We start from the raw sequence: 19,049 nt of genomic DNA on the forward strand, positions 1-19,049 counted from the left end.
ACTTATCGTGAGATGATGACGAATTGTCACGAGTGGAATTGATTAAATTACGTCTTTGTATGTACGCAAGCTAGAATTTTTTCTTATTGTTTGTATGATTAATATTTGTTGTAAATCTTTTTTTTTGTCAATATAAATAGATGTCGGCGATATAGATTTCATAAGCTATCTTCGTTAGCTTTAATAAGTCAGTTACAGAGATTTAATAGTAATTATTATGAATATTATGATAATTACATTACATCACTCTCGTAAGTAATTATTTTTGCCGCAGTTTATTAAAAAATTTCCATATTTAAATTCCTGGATGATAATTATAGACAATTGTAAACTTGCGCAAATTGAATCTTACACGACATAAGGATAAATATAAATAAAATCATTGATTAAACATAGAAAAGCATTTTTCCAAAGAAAGTTTTAATTAACATTAATATGTACACGACTAAATTATATTTATTGTTAAATGCATTATATTTTTAAGAATGTGAGACAATTTTCAAAGAATTTAAAGTATTTTATGAAGAAAAGGAAATAACTCATTATTCTTTTACATTTTATCAAACCTTATCACTTTTTCATAATAAATCTTCTAATATTGATATGTCTATTATTCTTTTTAATATGCTGTGTGCATTTTTGAAGTTTCATTCAGAGTATGGATGAGTCATAGTCACATCTTATTTTAAATTCAAAAAGGATACGAAGAGAGAAGATGTTAACATAAATAGACTTCTTCTCTTGCTAGGCCATTCTCGGAATTACCGCAAGAGTACAACAATAATCGGGTACGACTCATTGTCAATTAAACCGAGCCCAAGATGCCGATGCGGTGACAAAGAGAGAGAAAGAGTGAGAGAGAAAGAGAGAGAGAGAGACCAGAAAAAAATGGACCAAGAAGTACTTATCTTATTGTTAGTTTCGCCAAAAATGCTTTTTCTATACCTGTATGTTATTTTTTACCTGCTTACCTCTCTCCTATTCACGATAAAAACAGTTTTGCTTGTTCTTAGAAAAATAGCTTATGGCATATGGTATCATCTTATATTTATCTCTTAGTTTCTTCTCTTTCTTTTTCTTCTCTTTCATCTTCTATTATCAAAATTGATTTGATTATAATTTTTTTTTGGTAATCAAAGTATAGACTCGCTTGAATTTCTTGAACTGCCACCTTCTTCTTGCTCGTCGGAGATATTTCAAAGAAAAGAGGAGAATATGCTGTCGCAGCCGTGATTTAGTTTCCCACCTACCACCTACCACTGCTTCTCGCCTCTCACGTATAAGCTCGCTTTAATGACATGCAATTTTGCAAGGTATCTTTGTCGAGTCCTTGGAGCGGGAGACTATATAAACCGAGTGTTTATAATTGGTTGGGCTAGCCGCAAGGATTTTTAACCACGCAGGATGTCGTTCTACACTCTCGCCTTATATTGCGCTACTGTGTTTGTGCTTGTCGCGGCTCAGGATCTTGAGCTTCGTAAGTCCTTTTTTGAGCCATCGATCTCTCTTACCTTTAAGAAACATTTTCATAAATTTTGGCTCGAGTCAGTTAAGATTTAATTGCTCATCTACCTCTTCTTAGCTCTGTTTCGAGAAAGAAGCAGTGTGAGACTTTTTAGTTACCTTAAAAACGTAAAATAATTATGGAAACGGTTCTGCTTGATACTTCCCAGTGTGTGGAAAAGAATGTGTGCTTAAATTTAACGTGTCATTGTATTATGATTATTCTTATGTGATACAAAATCTTTTCTCACAGTTTGTTGAAGGTGAATATCACGCTTTGATAACGCGGTTCTTCATCGTAATCGTGTAATACTTTCAATTATGGTATAGATAATATTTTTATATATAAAGAAATTCGATTTACAATTAGATTTAAAGATTTTGACTGTGTTGTGTAAAATATAATTTTACTTAACGTGATTAAATAATTAATTAACGTAAAAATTATACTGACACTTTAATTAATTCTTAATGGACCAATCGATACATTGTGTTATGCACATCTCTGCTGATGTTATTTCTACGACGTGCTATTGAAATAAAAAATAAAAATTAATCAATAAATTAATAAATATGAATTATGTTACTATATCAACTATATAAATAACATACATAATTTTCCTTTCCGTTCTTTTAGCGCGTTTATTGACATGAATTATACGTATAGATACAACCCTCTTTCTTATATGCTTTATATATCACTACATAATTGGTAACGATTCTGTGTGTCATCAAAATGGCAATATTAAAAAGTAATCAAATTAGAGGGTGAACAAATAAAATATCTTAATGTATTATATGGAATTCCAAATATACACATTTATATATAAAATTGTGTTTATATGTTTACGGTTGAGCGAATAATTACATAATACATACTTTTATTATTTTTCCATTACGTTGACAGGTGTACTAATATCAATGACAATTTCTTCTTATTGTTGAAACATAATATGCATTATACAAAAATTAATATATTCGCACTAACACAATGATTAATTTTTTAATAATCGCAAAATAGGGGCATCATTAACGAAAAATTCGCAACTTGTAAGAAAATTTTGCTAACAAGATAATTTGTACGAAATCTTGTTATTGTAATTCAAGTCTAATTAAAAATATATCGATTATATATAAATACTTATTATAATTCAATTTCATTCATATCAATCCTGGGATTAAAGCCTGGAATTAAAGCTAATAAGTAATAAGATATAAACTGTATGTGCTTGCTAAAAGAAATTAAAATCAAATTAGTTTATTATATGTATAATTTAGAACAGTAAATTATTTGAAATAATTAATTAATAATCTATATATATATATATACTTTTTTTAAATGTATTTTTATATATTTTTTACGCAGCGGTGCAAACTTGCAAGCGTGATGCGTCTGACTATACATCTTGCCTGAGACTTGCGATCCAAGAAGCATGGCCAAACTTCATCGCAGGTATAAAAAAAAGCGCTGATATTATTCTTCTTCTTAAATAGTTTGAAAATAACAACTTTTATTGCATTACGTTTGTAATTTATATATATGCAAGCAAAAATATATTTTCTATTATTTAATTCATTTTCACAATCTACATACCACACATTGCACAAAAACTTTAATTTCTTTCGAAAGGTATTCCGAAATTAGAGGTGCCACCTCTGGATCCGTATTTTCTTGAATACCAACACACTGTATACGAAACTGGTGATTTACGTGCAGACGTAACAATTAAAAATGTTAATATCTATGGACTCGCGAAAAGTAACTTCTTGGCTGTAAGGCCATATCATTCTGCCGATTCCTTCAAATTGGAAGTCGATCTCGAGTTGCCGAAAATGCTCATTGAGGGTAATTTCAAGGCAAATGGAGCTTACGGAGCGTTACAAATTGGCGGAGAAGGTGCGCCAATTAATTAATTAAAAAATTATTAGATATATAGAAAAAATATCCTCCCACGCAAAGATATTACATGCATTTGCACTAAAGATAAAATATTAATTTTTACATAACTTTTTTCCAATGTTGTATAATTTTATTATTATTTAATATCAGATAACATCACGAATCAAACTGGAAATAATTTTTCATCTTTCTTTATACAATTTATAATATGGTATGTTTTTTTTAATTTTATTTATACGTAGTGTATTTATTCTATCTAGAATTTTTTAGCAAGTATATTAAAATAATTTAAGTAATTTAAGTATTAAAATAATTTCTTATTAAAAGGATTTAATTTTATTTTTGTAAAAAGAATATGATCTGTTTTATTATCTACGCGATAGGATTTTTCAACGTTAGTCTGGAAGATATTAAAGACACATGGTCCTTAGAAGGACCTGTAGCAAACGATAGATGGACGCTCGATCATTTCCGCTTAAATCCAGAAATTGGAAAGATGGTTGTCTGGTTTAGTGATATGTTCAATGGAAACGAGGAACTTAGTAAGTACATATAAATATGAATTTAAAATAATTCTACAGAATATCTTTTAGCTGACATATTGTGTGTGTGTTAATGATTTTCATTAATATCTTTGTTACATTATAAATTTAAATAAATAAATAAATAAATAAATAAAAAATATATATATGAGAATTTTATAAATTATATAAAATATTAAATTATATATATAATGATATATTAAATTATATATTCAGATTATGTTAGAAAGAGACACTTGATATAACAAGGTCACTTTACACGTTTCTTTACACCTATCTTAAGCCGTAAAATTGCCTATCATTATTTTGTGTATTGTTTAATTATCTCGTTATATCACTTTAGTAATTTCTTGATAGTTACTTAATGGGAAATACAGATACGTATGAGCCATAATTTTGCTTACGTAATGTTGTTTATGAATTTAGCCAATTTGCTTTTTCACATGCACTGGTTTGCTTTGAAACATTATTATCACTGCAAAATTTTCACTTTCAGACAAAGTAGCTCTGAACTTTGTAAATGAGTATTGGCCATCGTTGTACCGAGAGATGTTGCCGTTCCTGTCTAAGAACCTGGATGAGTATCTCACCGAAGTTGGTAACCGCTTATTCTCAAAGGTCTCCTTCTCGAAGACATTCCCTTGAGGCCTTGAAGAAAATTTCTCGTGCTAGGGCGCGTACGTAGCGTAGTTGAAATATAATCGAAGATGCGCCCGAATTTTGGAGCAGTAAATACTTTAATTAGGCGACTGCTCGAAATTGGCGCGGAGGAATATAGAGTTCCTCTCTCTCTCTCTCTCTCTCTCTCTCTCTCTCTCTCTCTCTCTCTCTCTCTCTCTCTCTCTCTCTCTCTCTCTCTAAAGTCTGCAAACATCCCGACGTGATAATTTTTGTTTCTTATCGTAACGTGATATTAGAATGAATTTGCACTTCGAATGTTGCGACATTCGTATGAGTAATGCGACAATGGCGAGTTTATTGTATAATTATGTAACGTGTCAACAAAATAGATTACTTCTCATCATTGTTATTATTATTGTGTTACTGCTATTTCCACTAGCAAAGTTGTTTATATGAAGCACAGATGTAATAAATATCAAGAAAAATAGACAAATTGTGCCAAATCGACTCAATAATTTTTTCTTTGAATAAATTTTCAACCCTCTTGAAAATTTTATCTCTGCAATCATTTATGTAAAATTATTGCTGTATTGAGGAAAAAAAAATATATATACATATTTAATTGACTTATTCTATTATAAATGGATTAAAATAAATCTCTTTCTCTCGCGCGTTTTATATATTTATATAATAATTATATATTTATCCTCCAAATAATTACATATATTATATTTCATCAATAGACCGTTAATTACCATTAGCTAAGACACTATAACACCACATTTAATATTTAATACCATAATTATTCGTACATATATAGCAACATATACCAAAGTTTTATTATAATCTATGCAACAATTATGTTTTGTGTTAACATATATTATTTTTGTATCTAGAGGACTATGTTTCAATGAAAATTATATTCTAATCTTTCAGCACAACCATTGTTTTATGCACACCATTTGTTAAATGCATATACTATGAGACCTGTATGTCAAATTTTCTGAAACGCCGGAATGAAATCACAGTCTATTATTTAAAAATTGAAAGCCCACTTAGAAAATCACGTTTTTAATTCTAAATTTAATGCCTTTTTAATTCTAATTTAAATAAGTCTGATATCTTTTATTTTATGCTATAATATGTTGTTCAGCTCCATCTATGCGTATGTGTGTATTTGAGATAGATCGTTTGAGAGAAAAATAACAATCGCTAATGAAGATGCGATATAGATATGTCTTAAGGTATAAGGAACGTTTCCACTGGTACGTGTCGCAACAGTTGATTGACAATTCCGGCGAAGAGCGATGATAATTTTTTCTTCAGCTGCGGTTCCATCACTTTCAGTACCTCTTGTCCGTTTTCTCGAAGGAAGAGATTGATCGCCTCGGCTGTAGAAATTTAGGTAGGTAGGAAGAATGAGAAGAACAATATAATGATAAAAAAATTAATTAATTATAAGATATTAATGATTTTCGTATTTGATTGCAATAAGTCACACAAAAAAATGGTAGTTTAATATTGCGACTGTATAATTATTCAATGTAATTTTAATTATTTATTAGCTAACAAAAAAATATTAAAGCTGGTTAAGTTATAAAATTTATTTTGGATATTAGAAGAGAAAATTGATTAAATAATTTATAGAATATGCAATTTTGTGCAATTTGCTTACTGAGTATTCGATTGTTTTTAAAGATCTTGCTGACTCGCATTTGGACATCTTTCACTCCGAGTATTACATCGAGGTTGTCGACATTCAAGTATGTCTTTCCCTCTCGTGATTTCGTTGATACAGTTCCTTTGACTAGAGCCGTAGCATCGCCGAAGCGCGCGTGAAACGTGCCGTTTCCACTTGCAGGTAAAATTATTAATACACCGGAACTGCAAAAATTAAATTTGATCAAGCAGCAGAAAATCTATCCTTTAAAATATCAGGTAAAATACAGTTATTCGATTTATATGGTTTTTAAACTTTATTATCGTATTAATAAATCTTTAGCGTTTCATAAGATTAATAAACGAGAGAGAAGTTTCATGTGCTAGAATAGAAATAATTTTTACTTGCACACAAATAAATAAGTATATACAGAGCAAAATTAGTCGAAATATTACTTGATACTTTAGTCGAGTTGTACAGTCGAATTTATCTACCTGGAATAATGCGCGTCTAGTATAAGGGCTGGCATTCGTACAATAGCTTGAAAGGGTGAGCCAAGTTTAATATCCTCTACACTATAGTTGCTTGCCCCTTTTACATAAAGGTCGCGTAGCTGAATCTTATAACCGTTCACACCACCTGTCAGAGAGAGAGTCAGCTCGTCCATCTGTTGAAATTAACGGAACATGGTAGCAAATGCGTAACGATGCAAATTGATACGAAACTTTCGCGCATTGCATAGTGTAATTTATTTTTCTTATTACAATACACATAACTTGCGACATTTAATAAATACTTTGTAATTTCAAAGTGTAAAGAAAGTATTACGACATCGAAATTTATTATACTTATATAATATATATTAAATATTTTATTATTTATATAGTTGAAGCATTTACTTTAAAGCATTTACTTTATAGAAAAATGTGCACATTTTTTCATTATAATAAATTATATATATAATTTTATATATGTATGTATGTATGTATAAAATTAATATAGACAAATCTAGAGAAATATAGCTCGTTTAATACTATATATTATACATATATTAAGCATTATATAGAAATAAGAGAGAGGAAGATTTCTTGGAAAGAAATCTTTGGATGCATATTATACTAAATACAATAACATAAATTTTATATTATATTGTTTACATTGTAATTTAATGTAGAACTTACACGGAATGGTTCTACAGAAGGCAATTCGATTTCGGGTATTCCGGCACTCAAATAAGGTCGTAAGTGGTGCAGAGCGTCAATTAGACAAGTTATCAATTTGGGATCGTTTTTGGAACATTGTTTCACGTATTCCGCTGCAAACAGAATGTTATTGTACGTGTTTGCTACATTATTATATGTGTATATATGTATATATATATATATATATATTTATTTATTTTTTAAGAAAATAATAATGATAATTATAAATTTTTTAAATTTCATTTTCTTGCGCTCTAAAGTAAGAGAAATTTGAATAGTTCTAGATCGAATAAGTAAAAGTGTCGATGAATAAAAAGCATCTTAACCGCTAGTCGTGTTAAAAGTGAAAGTATTATCTCGTGACAAAGTACACCTTCAAGAGCAACATGTTAGAAATTAGTGCAGAGGTCATCTATGTTACGATGTTTTTTGTTTTTAAGGAGATTGTTGCGAAGTTTTGCAATTTAAATCACTCTTTATCCTTGATATACATGACGAATAAATTATATACAAATAAAAATGTATACATTACACATATACTTATATATACATATACATATGTGTGTATATTATATATAATTATATTAATTATACTCATTATAATTACATTTGTTTTGTGTTCAATTAATTATATAGCAATATTGTAATTATGCTAGACTTATGGCCTAGATTTATTATAATAGTGAACGAATACAAATTTTATATATCTGTATATCATACTTTGAACATGCTACAACATTGCAGCGGAAATGAAGATCCGGCCTTTACGACAGTCTAATGTGATTGCGTGCAGGAAATTGCACATGTAATTTAACTTAAAATTGTTTCTTTATTTAAAACAGAAAGTATTTTATGATATATAAATCAGTCAAATTTTTTTCTCAATAACAATTTCTTTAAATTAAGTATTAGTTGCATGCTGCTTTTTAAACTTTTTTATAGACGCTACATCCAATCTATTTAATCGTCGTTATCAGACATGCTTTCCTGGGATATAAATATATTTTTTAGCAATAATTAATTGCAATAAATCATATTGTCATTTATGCCATTTAAAATGGAATCGATTGTTTCGCGATAATTATTCGAAAAATTCAATTATAATTTTAATGAATATTTAACGACTTATTCAATTTTCAAGACTATAATCAGCTTATTCAGTTTTAAAGATGTTAATGTTAAATTTGCAAGGCACATTTTCGATTACTCACGGCTTGAATCAGAGGAGAGAGCTACCGCACAGCCGACGATAAGAAGGATGACCCACAGCCTCTTGGTCATGATTTTTCAAGGCAGCCGTGACAACGATTTCGCGAAAGTTGATTATCGAGACTCGTGAAATCCCGATCGTTCCACCGCAAATCTGTTCTATCTTTCGCAAACTGAATACGGGATCTTATCTCACGAGAATTGTTAGCTACGACGACGTTCGAGTTGGACTAAAAACACGAGAATCCCGCGCTGAACGACTCTGTCAGAGCAAGACTGACTATGCAAGAGAGGGCATTGACAGATGGCAGATCTCGTATACCAGCACTCGCGGATACTTTCACTGCTGCAATATGCACCTGCGCCTTCTTCATCGTCCGCAACAACAGACGAGTCTTACACGGATTGTGGAGTCGGTTAGACGAAAGTGTCCTATCCAGAGGACACGTAATGATGTCCATGTGTCCGCATATAAATCATCGTCGCCGCACGTTCACATAATGAAAAGTTGGCTTTGACACTTTCGTGACAAAAGTATATTGCATTTATGAATCGGTGTTGCAGATGTAATTGCATATTTTAATAAACCGACATACATAAACGAGAAGCTAAAGAGAGAGAACACAATGTTACATTTATTGTGAGATGTCCATCTAACATGAAATTAATATTTATAGAGTTTGTGCCAATTTTTTTGAGAGTTACGATTATACTATATCATCTAAATCTAATATAAGATTTTTTATATAAGTAGATGTTACAAGTATTTATACATAGATATTTATAAATTCATTCTTTTCTTTTTTTATATATTTTCTTATTATTATTTTATAATCTACTATTACATATAATATTTTATTGTACATCATTTTTATATAAGAAATTTGCTTAGAGTACTTGTTTCTTTCATAAAAATCATATTTTAGAGAAAATTGCGAGAATCTTGTAAGTTAATTTCATTCATTCCTTTCATTCCAACTAAATAGATGACATCAGATTTCTAACTTGAATTTGCGAAACTGTGAAGTTGAGGCAAGATTATGGTCTTGTACGCAATGTAAACAACAAGTGTCTATAATGATAAAACGCAATCGTGTGTATACATACACAATAGTACAGCATCTCTCTATAATGATGAAACAACTCATTTGCATTCGGCTACAATTAAGTTGTACTGTGCAATAAGATTTTGATAAAATAAACACATTCCATTAATAAAGTTTGTCATTATAGATACTTATAATGCTAATAAAATTGTCTCTAATATTATATTAATATTCCTATATTGTAAAATAATATTTAAAAAAATATTAACTTTTATAATTTTTGTCAGAAATTTTTTTGTATTAAAACATAGAAAAAAATTTTTTTTTAAATAAATTAAAAAAAAATATTTAAATTAAAGCAAACGATCTTTTTTGCGCTTTTAAATTTTTATATTAGTTTATTAAATTTTACTTTGAGAAATTATATGAAATATTATTAATTTTTCTTGTAATTAAATTTTTAAGATTTAACCAGATCGCATTTTATTCAATTATGCGATGTTAATAAAGAGAAAGAGAGAGAGGAGAGAAGGAGGAAGAGAGGGAGAGGAGAGAGAAGAAATGTGAATCTTTGAAACATGAATGTATAATTGGTCATCTACGTCCAGGAGATTATTTACTCGCTTATTGTGTGTACACGCATTACAAAATTTAAAACTTTTCACCGAGACATTCTGGGTGAAATACGAACAATGTTTAAATGCAAACAATAATTGGTAATAACATATATATAATTAATATAATTAATTATATATAATTAAAAAATAGCATGTAATAAAGTAAGAAAAAATTTATTTTTATTTTGAACAAAAAATTTTTTTGTTTAGTAAGATAAAAAACTTAAGAAATAAAAAGAAAACTATTTATATTTAAAAAAAAACTTTTTATATTACATGTTTTTTTCTTCTCTGCAATAATCTATTTAAGAGAATTTATTTGAAATAATTTTCAATATTTTTATCTCTAAAAATATATCTTTATATGACGTAAATAATTTTTATATATATAGTGTACATATATATATATATATATATATATATATATATATATATACAGGATGTCCCAGAATGATGGGAACTAAATTCGTGTGCCTGGGATCATTTGGAGACGATTTTTCCTCAGCAAAAATGTCGAGACACCAATAATTTTCGAGTTATAAGCGATTGAAAATAAAGGGTTTTTCGCAAACTAAGCCTTGTGGAAATAAAATAATAATAAATTCACATTCTTCAGTTAATTTCAGGTAGAGTTTATTTTAATAGAATTTTAATATAAGGCTTAATTACAAAGATACATGATGGCAAAAATTGGAAACATGCAAAAAATAATGACCTCCCTCGACATTTTCGCTGAGGAAAAATCGTCTCCAAATGATGTGCAGGAATCTGCACACGAATTTAGTCCCCATCATTCTGGGACACCCTGTATATGTATATGTATGTATGTATGTGTGTGTACGTGCGTGTGTGTATGTGTGTGTGTGTATAAGTTAATTTTTATTGATCTACAAATTCTTTAATTCTTCTTTACTTATAGATAATTACGATATTTGTATAAAATAATAATAATGTAAAAAATATGCAATTTGTGAAAATCGTTTAAATATTATTATGTTTGCATATATATGGTTAACACCGATGTCTACCTGAGAGAAATTTGCGATCAACTCAGCACAAGAGTGCAACAATCTCCTAAAACAAGTATTTCTTTTCTTTGTTATTTTATATTTTTCAAGGATGTCCATTTGCTTTATATCAGGCTGAACCAAAGGTATATTAAAGCATCAGGAAAGTCTATTATCGAGTCTGACGTTGGAGAGTTAGCATCTTCAGCGTTTTTGTTCCTTGGCATTTTGGGTAAGCAAACAGCTAGAATTATACGTATTCGGACAATTTAATATCTAAAATTTATTTAAAATATTTATCTAAAATTATATTATATTTTATCTAAAATTATTTTATATTTATATTATTATTCGATTTAAGATATTTGGATAATCCATATGTTAATGTTTCAAGAGTTGAGATTAAATCCAAATTAAATTCGTTTACTCGATCTTAACTATTCATTAAATAATAAAATTAAATAAAATTTGACAAGAAATTAATTACACAATATATATCCCAAAAATGCAATTATATAAAGATGTTGTGTTACTGTTGTGCCCTAATGATAAATCTCTGTATTTATATTAAGGAAAAATGGAAATAGTTGTCTGTTATATCATTAATTTTTTTTCATTTAAAATTTGATTTATGTTTACGCGAATTAAAAAAATAGATAAGGTTTGATAAAATTTGATTAAATCTTAATTGCAATATAAAGTAAAATATTTTGAACATAATATATATATGTATATGTATATATATATATGTACATATATTATATAGTATATATGTGTGCATATATTAAAACGTTATACTCTCATATCCGCCTACGAATTATCTCATTTCTAACCGCGATCTACCAGCGATATAATGTTAGGTAATGATGTAACGTTAGATAATCGGCTGCATAAGACTTGTTTTCTCTCTTATAATGTTGGCGCGTAAGGGATTGGTCCAAATTCCAAAAATTGAAGTGAAGGGAAAACTTCTTACTTGTCCACTCCTTAAAACGTTATCGATCCATTGGAGGTTTACTCCGATGAATTACGTAAAAACTCTGCCAAAATTCTATAAGACTCGGAGGCAGTTCGCTAAACCTTTTCCGCAGATGTATCGTAGACGGTGAAAGTGCAAGGATCGTGCGCTTCTCGTCCGTATAGTAGTTCAAGTGAGCCATTGTGAATATCGATAAATACATACACGATAAATACTATAGTGATTCTTTTGCGTGCTTCAGATTGATCAAACAAAGAAGGAAAAGGAGAGAAAGAGCATAAATTAACAAAGATGTTAAGAATTCTCTTGATTCCGCTACTATTGTGCGCTTCGGCTACCGCTGCTGATTTCGGTAAGTATGTATGTACATGTGGTGATTTTAACTACCGCACGTGTAAGGAATTTCGAAGTCGGTGATTTCTATATACTTGGTATTGTCGAAGAGAAATGTGTGAAATTTATATTAAAGTTCATAAATTTATAATTGACGTAAGCTAAACAAAGTATGAAAGATTCCATGTACTCTCTCATAACATGTTCTTCTTAAATTTCTTTTTCGGCTACTGAAAACCACACTTTCATAACCACTTAAATATATACCGTGTGTCACATATCATGATTGAGTATTTTTTCAAAATTATAGCAGGTGAATAAACGACATCGTAATATTACTTTCACTAAAGAATTAAAGTTATATATTGCACTATATGTAAAATCGTCTTATAAATCGACTCCAAAAAGAGACGTGTAAAGTAAAACACGGAATCGGAATATTTTATTATTGCTCCTTTTCCGTGAAGCCGGTTTTAAGCTGTGCGTATTGTTTCTTTTACCTTGCAAAGATTGTGTATTGCGAATGTTTGAATGTTATAAGGGATCAGTAGTTGTATAAATAATTTTATTGTTTGCAAAAAATTTGATATATTAATTTCCCTTGAAAAAATATACAAAATTCTAATTTGTTTGTGTCATTACGCTGAAACATCATTGGAACTTAGGCACATAATTTGTAAGGTTTTTTGATATCACTATATAAATCTTTTGTTTTTTTAAAAAGCTAAATCTACTAAAATTGTCTAAAGTTGGTTTACGTAAATGTTCCATCTTTTCTTGGAGGAACGAAGAAAATTGAGCGAAGAGAAATTCATTTCCTTTCCTTCTTGTGAATGCGCACCCGTCACATATAAGCAATAAGTGATACAACGCATATAATGTAGCACGTGTGTGCATTATTGTGTTTTCTTTCTTGTTTATAAAAATATATAAGAGAAAGTAAAAAATGAAACAATATTATATATTTAATATATTTAAAGCAGTAGACATGTAGAATATGAAAAATGGTTAAAGAATAAGTTAAAGTGAAATAAGAAAGCATCTACTTATTGATATATTATATAACGATATTATATGCCTATAGTTGTAATAAAGTGTAGAATTCAGGAATAAAATTTTCTCAAGAAACGCAGTATTGTACTATCAAGTGCAAGTTACATACCAAATCAGAATGCTTGAAAGTGAAAGTCACATTACTCGTGATTGCACATGTGCATTCAATGTTAATTGACATATTTTCACAGTAATCTGTAAATATCGCGCGCATAGACTTGCTAATTTGATTTAGTCATTGCAAATATTTAACACAATTTAAAGTCAGCATTACTTCCTCCTTTGTTATAATTGTAATAAAACGTATGAAACGTGTTCCAATCTAATACATGAAATATAAATTAGATATAGTAAAAGTTATAACATTACGACAGATTAATTAATATATATTTTTTCTTTCTTCCCTTTGCGTATGATCACTTATATTAATGCAAGATTTTAAAAATGTACAGTAAAAAAGCAAAGCATGTTAAAAGAAGTATCGTTATGAATATTATAATAAAAATTTTATATTAATAATTAATAATTAATTTTAACAAAATATTTAACTCGTTAACGTTAATTACGTCATAAATGTTAAAGTATATTATTTTTAACTATTGAAAAACTATCATTATTTTTAATAAAAGATTTTGTTTTAAGAATTGCGAATCAAATTAATATTGTATTTTGCACAAAATAAAACACTTGTTTAGCATCTCTCATATATCTTTTTAAAATTTTATACAAATTAACTCATGAATATTATCAGATTTTAAAGAATAAATAAATTAGCATATAATAATTAGAATACACATTGAAAAGTATAATTATTGAGAAGTAGTTTTTTTTATATAATATACATTTCCAAATCATTAATTAATTTTTTCAAATCTTTTTTTATACAACATTTTTCGTAATGCTGTATATATGTACAGTCGCCGATTAAAAGATCGTCCGCTTTTGCTTGGATAAATTTCGGAATACGGATCTTATTTAAGTATATGAGCGCCAATGCATACGGCATATCCTAGCGGAGCAGACGTCATATAAGGTGTCAAATATATTAATATATTAAATGAAATGATAATAAAATTGCTAAAATTCATATTTCAGCGGACAATCTTTTAGTCGACGACTGTACATATATGCGCAAAGTTTAATGACTGTCAATTATGTATGTTTTTAGAGAGCAGCTTTAAAAACTGTCATCCCGACAAATTGGGTTTTGATGCTTGCGTGCGAGAAGGATTGAATTCGATTCGACCTTATTTCAAAACCGGTCTGTCGAAATACAATGTACTTCCATTTGATCCATTTTTTGCCAAAGAGATAACTGCCAAGAGAGGAGCTTCGAATTTTGGTTTTACTTTAACTCTTCGAAATGTCACTGAAACGGGATGGTCCATTAGTAAAGTAACAAAATTCATCTCCGAATTGAAAAATTACAAGGTAAAATTACAATATACGTTATATTTATTTTTATCGATGTAATTATACACTCACTCCAAAAAAAAGCGGTACACTTAAAATTTGGGAAAAAATTATCAAATTTTAAATGACAATAACTTCGTAAATAATAAAGATAGAAAGGTTTATAAAAAATGAAAATAAAGCTTGGAATCTTTACTTTAAGAATCTATTCATTTTAACGTTGCGAAATAAATTTATTGAAAATGGCGGATGACAAAACGAGAGTATGCAAAACTGAAAAATAATGGTCCGAGTTCGCCACGGCGCATGGCGTGAGTCAAATGTCGTAACTCAATGGAATAAAAAGCATTAGTACAGAGTCTCCTCTTTAAAATGCTTTTTTAATCATCTCGATATGATAATTTTTCGCTGAGATATTCACACATTTGAATAAAAAGGCAACTTTTTACTTTAAATGCGAATAACTCTGCAAAAAATCATCGTATCGAGATGATTAAAAAAGCATTTTAAAGAGGAGGTTAATGTATAACATATAATTTTATCATCAACGAATATCGTATTACTAGTTTTTTTCAAAGACATTCTGATTTAATATATGTACTTAACGTCAAAGATGGGAAAATATATTTATATTCAGGATTATAATTAGCTTAAGTATTAGCATTTTACTTTTTACACATTTAATTTTTATTAAAAAAGAAAATTTAAATAAAAACAATAACATGATGTCAACAAATCAATTAAATAACTTTTACGTATTGCATTAATTAGATTGTGTACACACAAAGTTTCCCGAAGAAAGAGCTGTTTGGTAATTATGAATTTAAAGGTGCATTATTCAGCTCCACTGTGACGAACAAAGGAAAATTCACGCTCGCCTTGTGTAAGTGTTACTAATTCACGTGTTATTAATACATTTATATTCCAAATGCGCGTGAAAGTTTTCATATACAATAAAACTTTATAGTAAATATTACTAATTGTAAGTTTCGAATTTTTCCAACAATTTTAACCACTTATGTGAAAGTGCGAATATTCATAAAAATGATTAGAAAGTCGTCTTCTGATCTCTTAGTGTAGCCATATTTGGCATGTTTGACCAATACTATTGAGCACAATTAATGGTATACCAAAAAAAACTAATCTATTTCAATGCAAGAAAAATGATTATACGATTTTTTGCTTTCAATACCATGATCCATTATGGTTGCGCTATATGATTAGAAGAGAAAGACAGAATTTTTAAAAAATATTTTTTTTTGCAATCTTCCTATTTTATGACATGGTATTATTTCTCACTGCAGATGATCTAATACAAACGACCACCGTGATTAAATTACCGGGACAAAAAATACAGGCCGAAATGGATGTTGAGAGCATCGGAAATCTAGAACTTCACATCACAAATCTTCTATACGGCAAGCGATTTCTCGAAAGTATCCTCGATAAGATAATCAACAATACCTGGCAACCGAGTTTCGTGTTAACGAAGCGTCTAATCAACGAACTCGTTTCCACCGCCTTCACAGAAATCTTCGATAACTCTTTCCACAATTTTCCCTTCGAGCAGATTTTCAAATTTTCGAACCAATCCATAAGTTAAATCAATTACAGCCTTCAAGTGAGATTAGATAAGTATGAATGAATGGATAAAAGCGTATATCTCTTAATTAATAAATAAGCCAATAAAGAGAGAGAGAGAAAACCAATAAAGATTATTTGCTCAATAAATATAATGTGAATTAAATCGCTGTGAGAAAGTGAAGTTCAGCATAATAATTTTTTTATATAATAATTTTTCGTGAAAGTCTTTTGCATTTTCGTAAAATTTCATACTGTTTTTATTACGTTTATGTAACATATACATTTTCACTGTATGTAATATAAAACGATTCAACATATAGAATATAAGCACATAGAATATATTAAGTAAATTTATGGTTTCTTTCTTTTAAGATTCTTACACTTTACATGTTTGGTTATCATTGAGTAATTTTTCACGCTACTTACAATATTCGTGAATTCGGTACATCCTGTACATTGTTACAATTACGTCTTCCGTCGAACGCTATGTGGAATGCTAAGCATTTTGATCAGAGAGAGCATTTCTTTTATCTGAATAGTTGTTTGCCTTGAGAAACCACGGTCTTTGACCGCGTGTTCTTACAGAACATGGGAACATCATATCATGGTGCAATATCGAGTCAAATAATAATATTGGCGCGATTTATGATTCGTATCACCGGAAGATGATATTACTAATTTTGTCAGATAGAGGAATTATTTTATATCAGCATTTATGACAGCTATGTATTATCGACTTTTCTCATATCATTCCATTCTAATTGTTTAATAAATGTACAACATTTACATTCTAATTCTCTCTCTCTCTCTCTCTCTCTCTCTCTCTCTCTCTCTCTCTCTCTCTCTCTCTCTCTCTTTCTCTTTCTATTTTTTTCTTATAGTTTGGTTTACAATATTCATAAAGAAAAATATAATTTGACACACATTGTGCATAAAGAAATGAGCAAATGAGTTGTAAATTAGAAGATCTTTTTTTTAAGATGCAAAACTTTTTATTTCTACATTTATTATTATAACATAAAAATCTAAGAAAAATCCATATTATTGCTGAAAGAAATTTTAAAATTATTTTAATTTAAGTTTCTTTCTTTTTAGAAAGTGCACAAATTTATTTTAATCTATATTAAAAAGCAAAAAGAAGTTACGTGATTTAAAAATCCTGATACAGAAAAGCCATATTTACTTGCATGTTAGAATTAAAAAAGTATAATAATAGGCGCTTTCCATTTACATCAAAGCTCAGATAAATCTCACTTTTGTCTTTCTTTAACATGGATGTTGAAGAAAGACAGAAGTGAGATTTATCTGAGTTTTGATGTAAATGGAAAGCAACTATTAATGCGAAAATTGTGTGCAATATGTAGTCAGTTACATTAGTGTGATAAGTAAAAAGTCAAAATTATAGAACGTTAGGTCAAAATCAGTATTTTGTATAACACAAATTTATTTGTGTATGACTGGCATTTAATAAATAAAATTCTAAAGTTTCTCATAAGACTCTATATTTTCATAAATTTTCATTGCGTTATAAAATGACGTTATTTATAATTATCTGCAGTTTAGTGTCTCTCTCGATTTCGTTTTTCCCTCACGTCTAAACGCAGGAAATCCGACCGACGTCGATCTTCCGCGAACATGTGCGCGAGCAAATCAGAAACGTGATTCAAAATGAACGTGACCGAGGCGATTAACGGTGTTTAACGCTCTCTTACTCCTCTTTCGGCCGTTCTATGACGTCCACTCTGACGTCTATCGAGACGCTTTCTTTCGTCCGCACTCGTCACACATTTTTATTGGTGATTATCAATATTACACGGATTATAATAACCCATTTTACTTTTGTTATCCGATCGATGACTTTTTAATTTAGACTAAGTATTTGGATTGTTTACATACTTAAATTGCACAACTTAATTGATCAATTATAGTTGCGTCAACAGATCGTACTCGATTTAATGCACTTGCATCGCCTAATTATTCGATTCGCTAATTATTAGAAGTAGAGAAAACAACTTTTTTGCTGTCTTTTCCAATCATTAAGCGCGTACTACTTTAATGTTACTAGAAGAGAAAAAGAAAGTTAAACAAACACCGGCAATTATCGGGAAAGTAAGCGCCGATACATTAAATTAATCAATGTTATATTTCTTTGTCTCCTTCGGGATATCTTTGACGATAAATTCTTCATCAGTGAGATGGAGCTGGCTCGTTAAAGGATTTCAAGAGCACGTTGTTTGCTACGGTTAATTTAAAGTTAGCATGTTAATAAAAATTATAAATAACCTTTTGTGAAATTTTGCGTCGCTTCCTTTACTTTTTGCATTTGAGTAAATCGTGCGGCAAAACTTATCGTGTCAATGTTGCGATCTACGTCGAATTT

At 29.2% G+C, this 19,049-nt stretch overlaps 3 protein-coding genes across 3 annotated transcripts; 2 read left to right on the forward strand and 1 right to left on the reverse strand.

The window, feature by feature from the left end:
- Window positions 1–1,319: 1,319 nt before the first annotated feature.
- On the forward strand, window positions 1,320–4,808 carry LOC145938495 (protein takeout). The gene is made up of 5 exons (XM_083042175.1): window positions 1,320–1,477; window positions 2,870–2,956; window positions 3,134–3,400; window positions 3,787–3,945; window positions 4,442–4,808. Exons 1-5 carry the CDS (start codon window positions 1,405–1,407, stop codon window positions 4,588–4,590), a joined length of 735 nt encoding a protein of 244 aa, XP_082898301.1. The 5' UTR covers window positions 1,320–1,404; the 3' UTR covers window positions 4,591–4,808.
- A 461-nt stretch (window positions 4,809–5,269) lies between these two features.
- Window positions 5,270–8,933, reverse strand: LOC145938494 (protein takeout). The gene is made up of 5 exons (XM_083042173.1): window positions 8,640–8,933; window positions 7,408–7,541; window positions 6,721–6,893; window positions 6,242–6,450; window positions 5,270–5,957 (listed from the first exon to the last, which is right to left on the reverse strand). Exons 1-5 carry the CDS (start codon window positions 8,707–8,709, stop codon window positions 5,806–5,808), a joined length of 738 nt encoding a protein of 245 aa, XP_082898299.1. The 5' UTR covers window positions 8,710–8,933; the 3' UTR covers window positions 5,270–5,805.
- Window positions 8,934–12,103: 3,170 nt separating this feature from the next.
- Window positions 12,104–16,844, forward strand: Jhbp16 (Juvenile hormone binding protein 16). The gene is made up of 5 exons (XM_083042406.1): window positions 12,104–12,458; window positions 12,528–12,638; window positions 14,841–15,103; window positions 15,857–15,968; window positions 16,390–16,844. Exons 2-5 carry the CDS (start codon window positions 12,578–12,580, stop codon window positions 16,686–16,688), a joined length of 735 nt encoding a protein of 244 aa, XP_082898532.1. The 5' UTR covers window positions 12,104–12,458; window positions 12,528–12,577; the 3' UTR covers window positions 16,689–16,844.
- Window positions 16,845–19,049: the final 2,205 nt, after the last annotated feature.

Source organism: Prenolepis imparis, unplaced genomic scaffold (genome assembly GCF_030444845.1).
Source record: "Prenolepis imparis isolate NDT839.2.m4 unplaced genomic scaffold, iyPreImpa1.0 SCAF_7, whole genome shotgun sequence".
Lineage (NCBI taxonomy): Eukaryota > Metazoa > Arthropoda > Insecta > Hymenoptera > Formicidae > Prenolepis > Prenolepis imparis.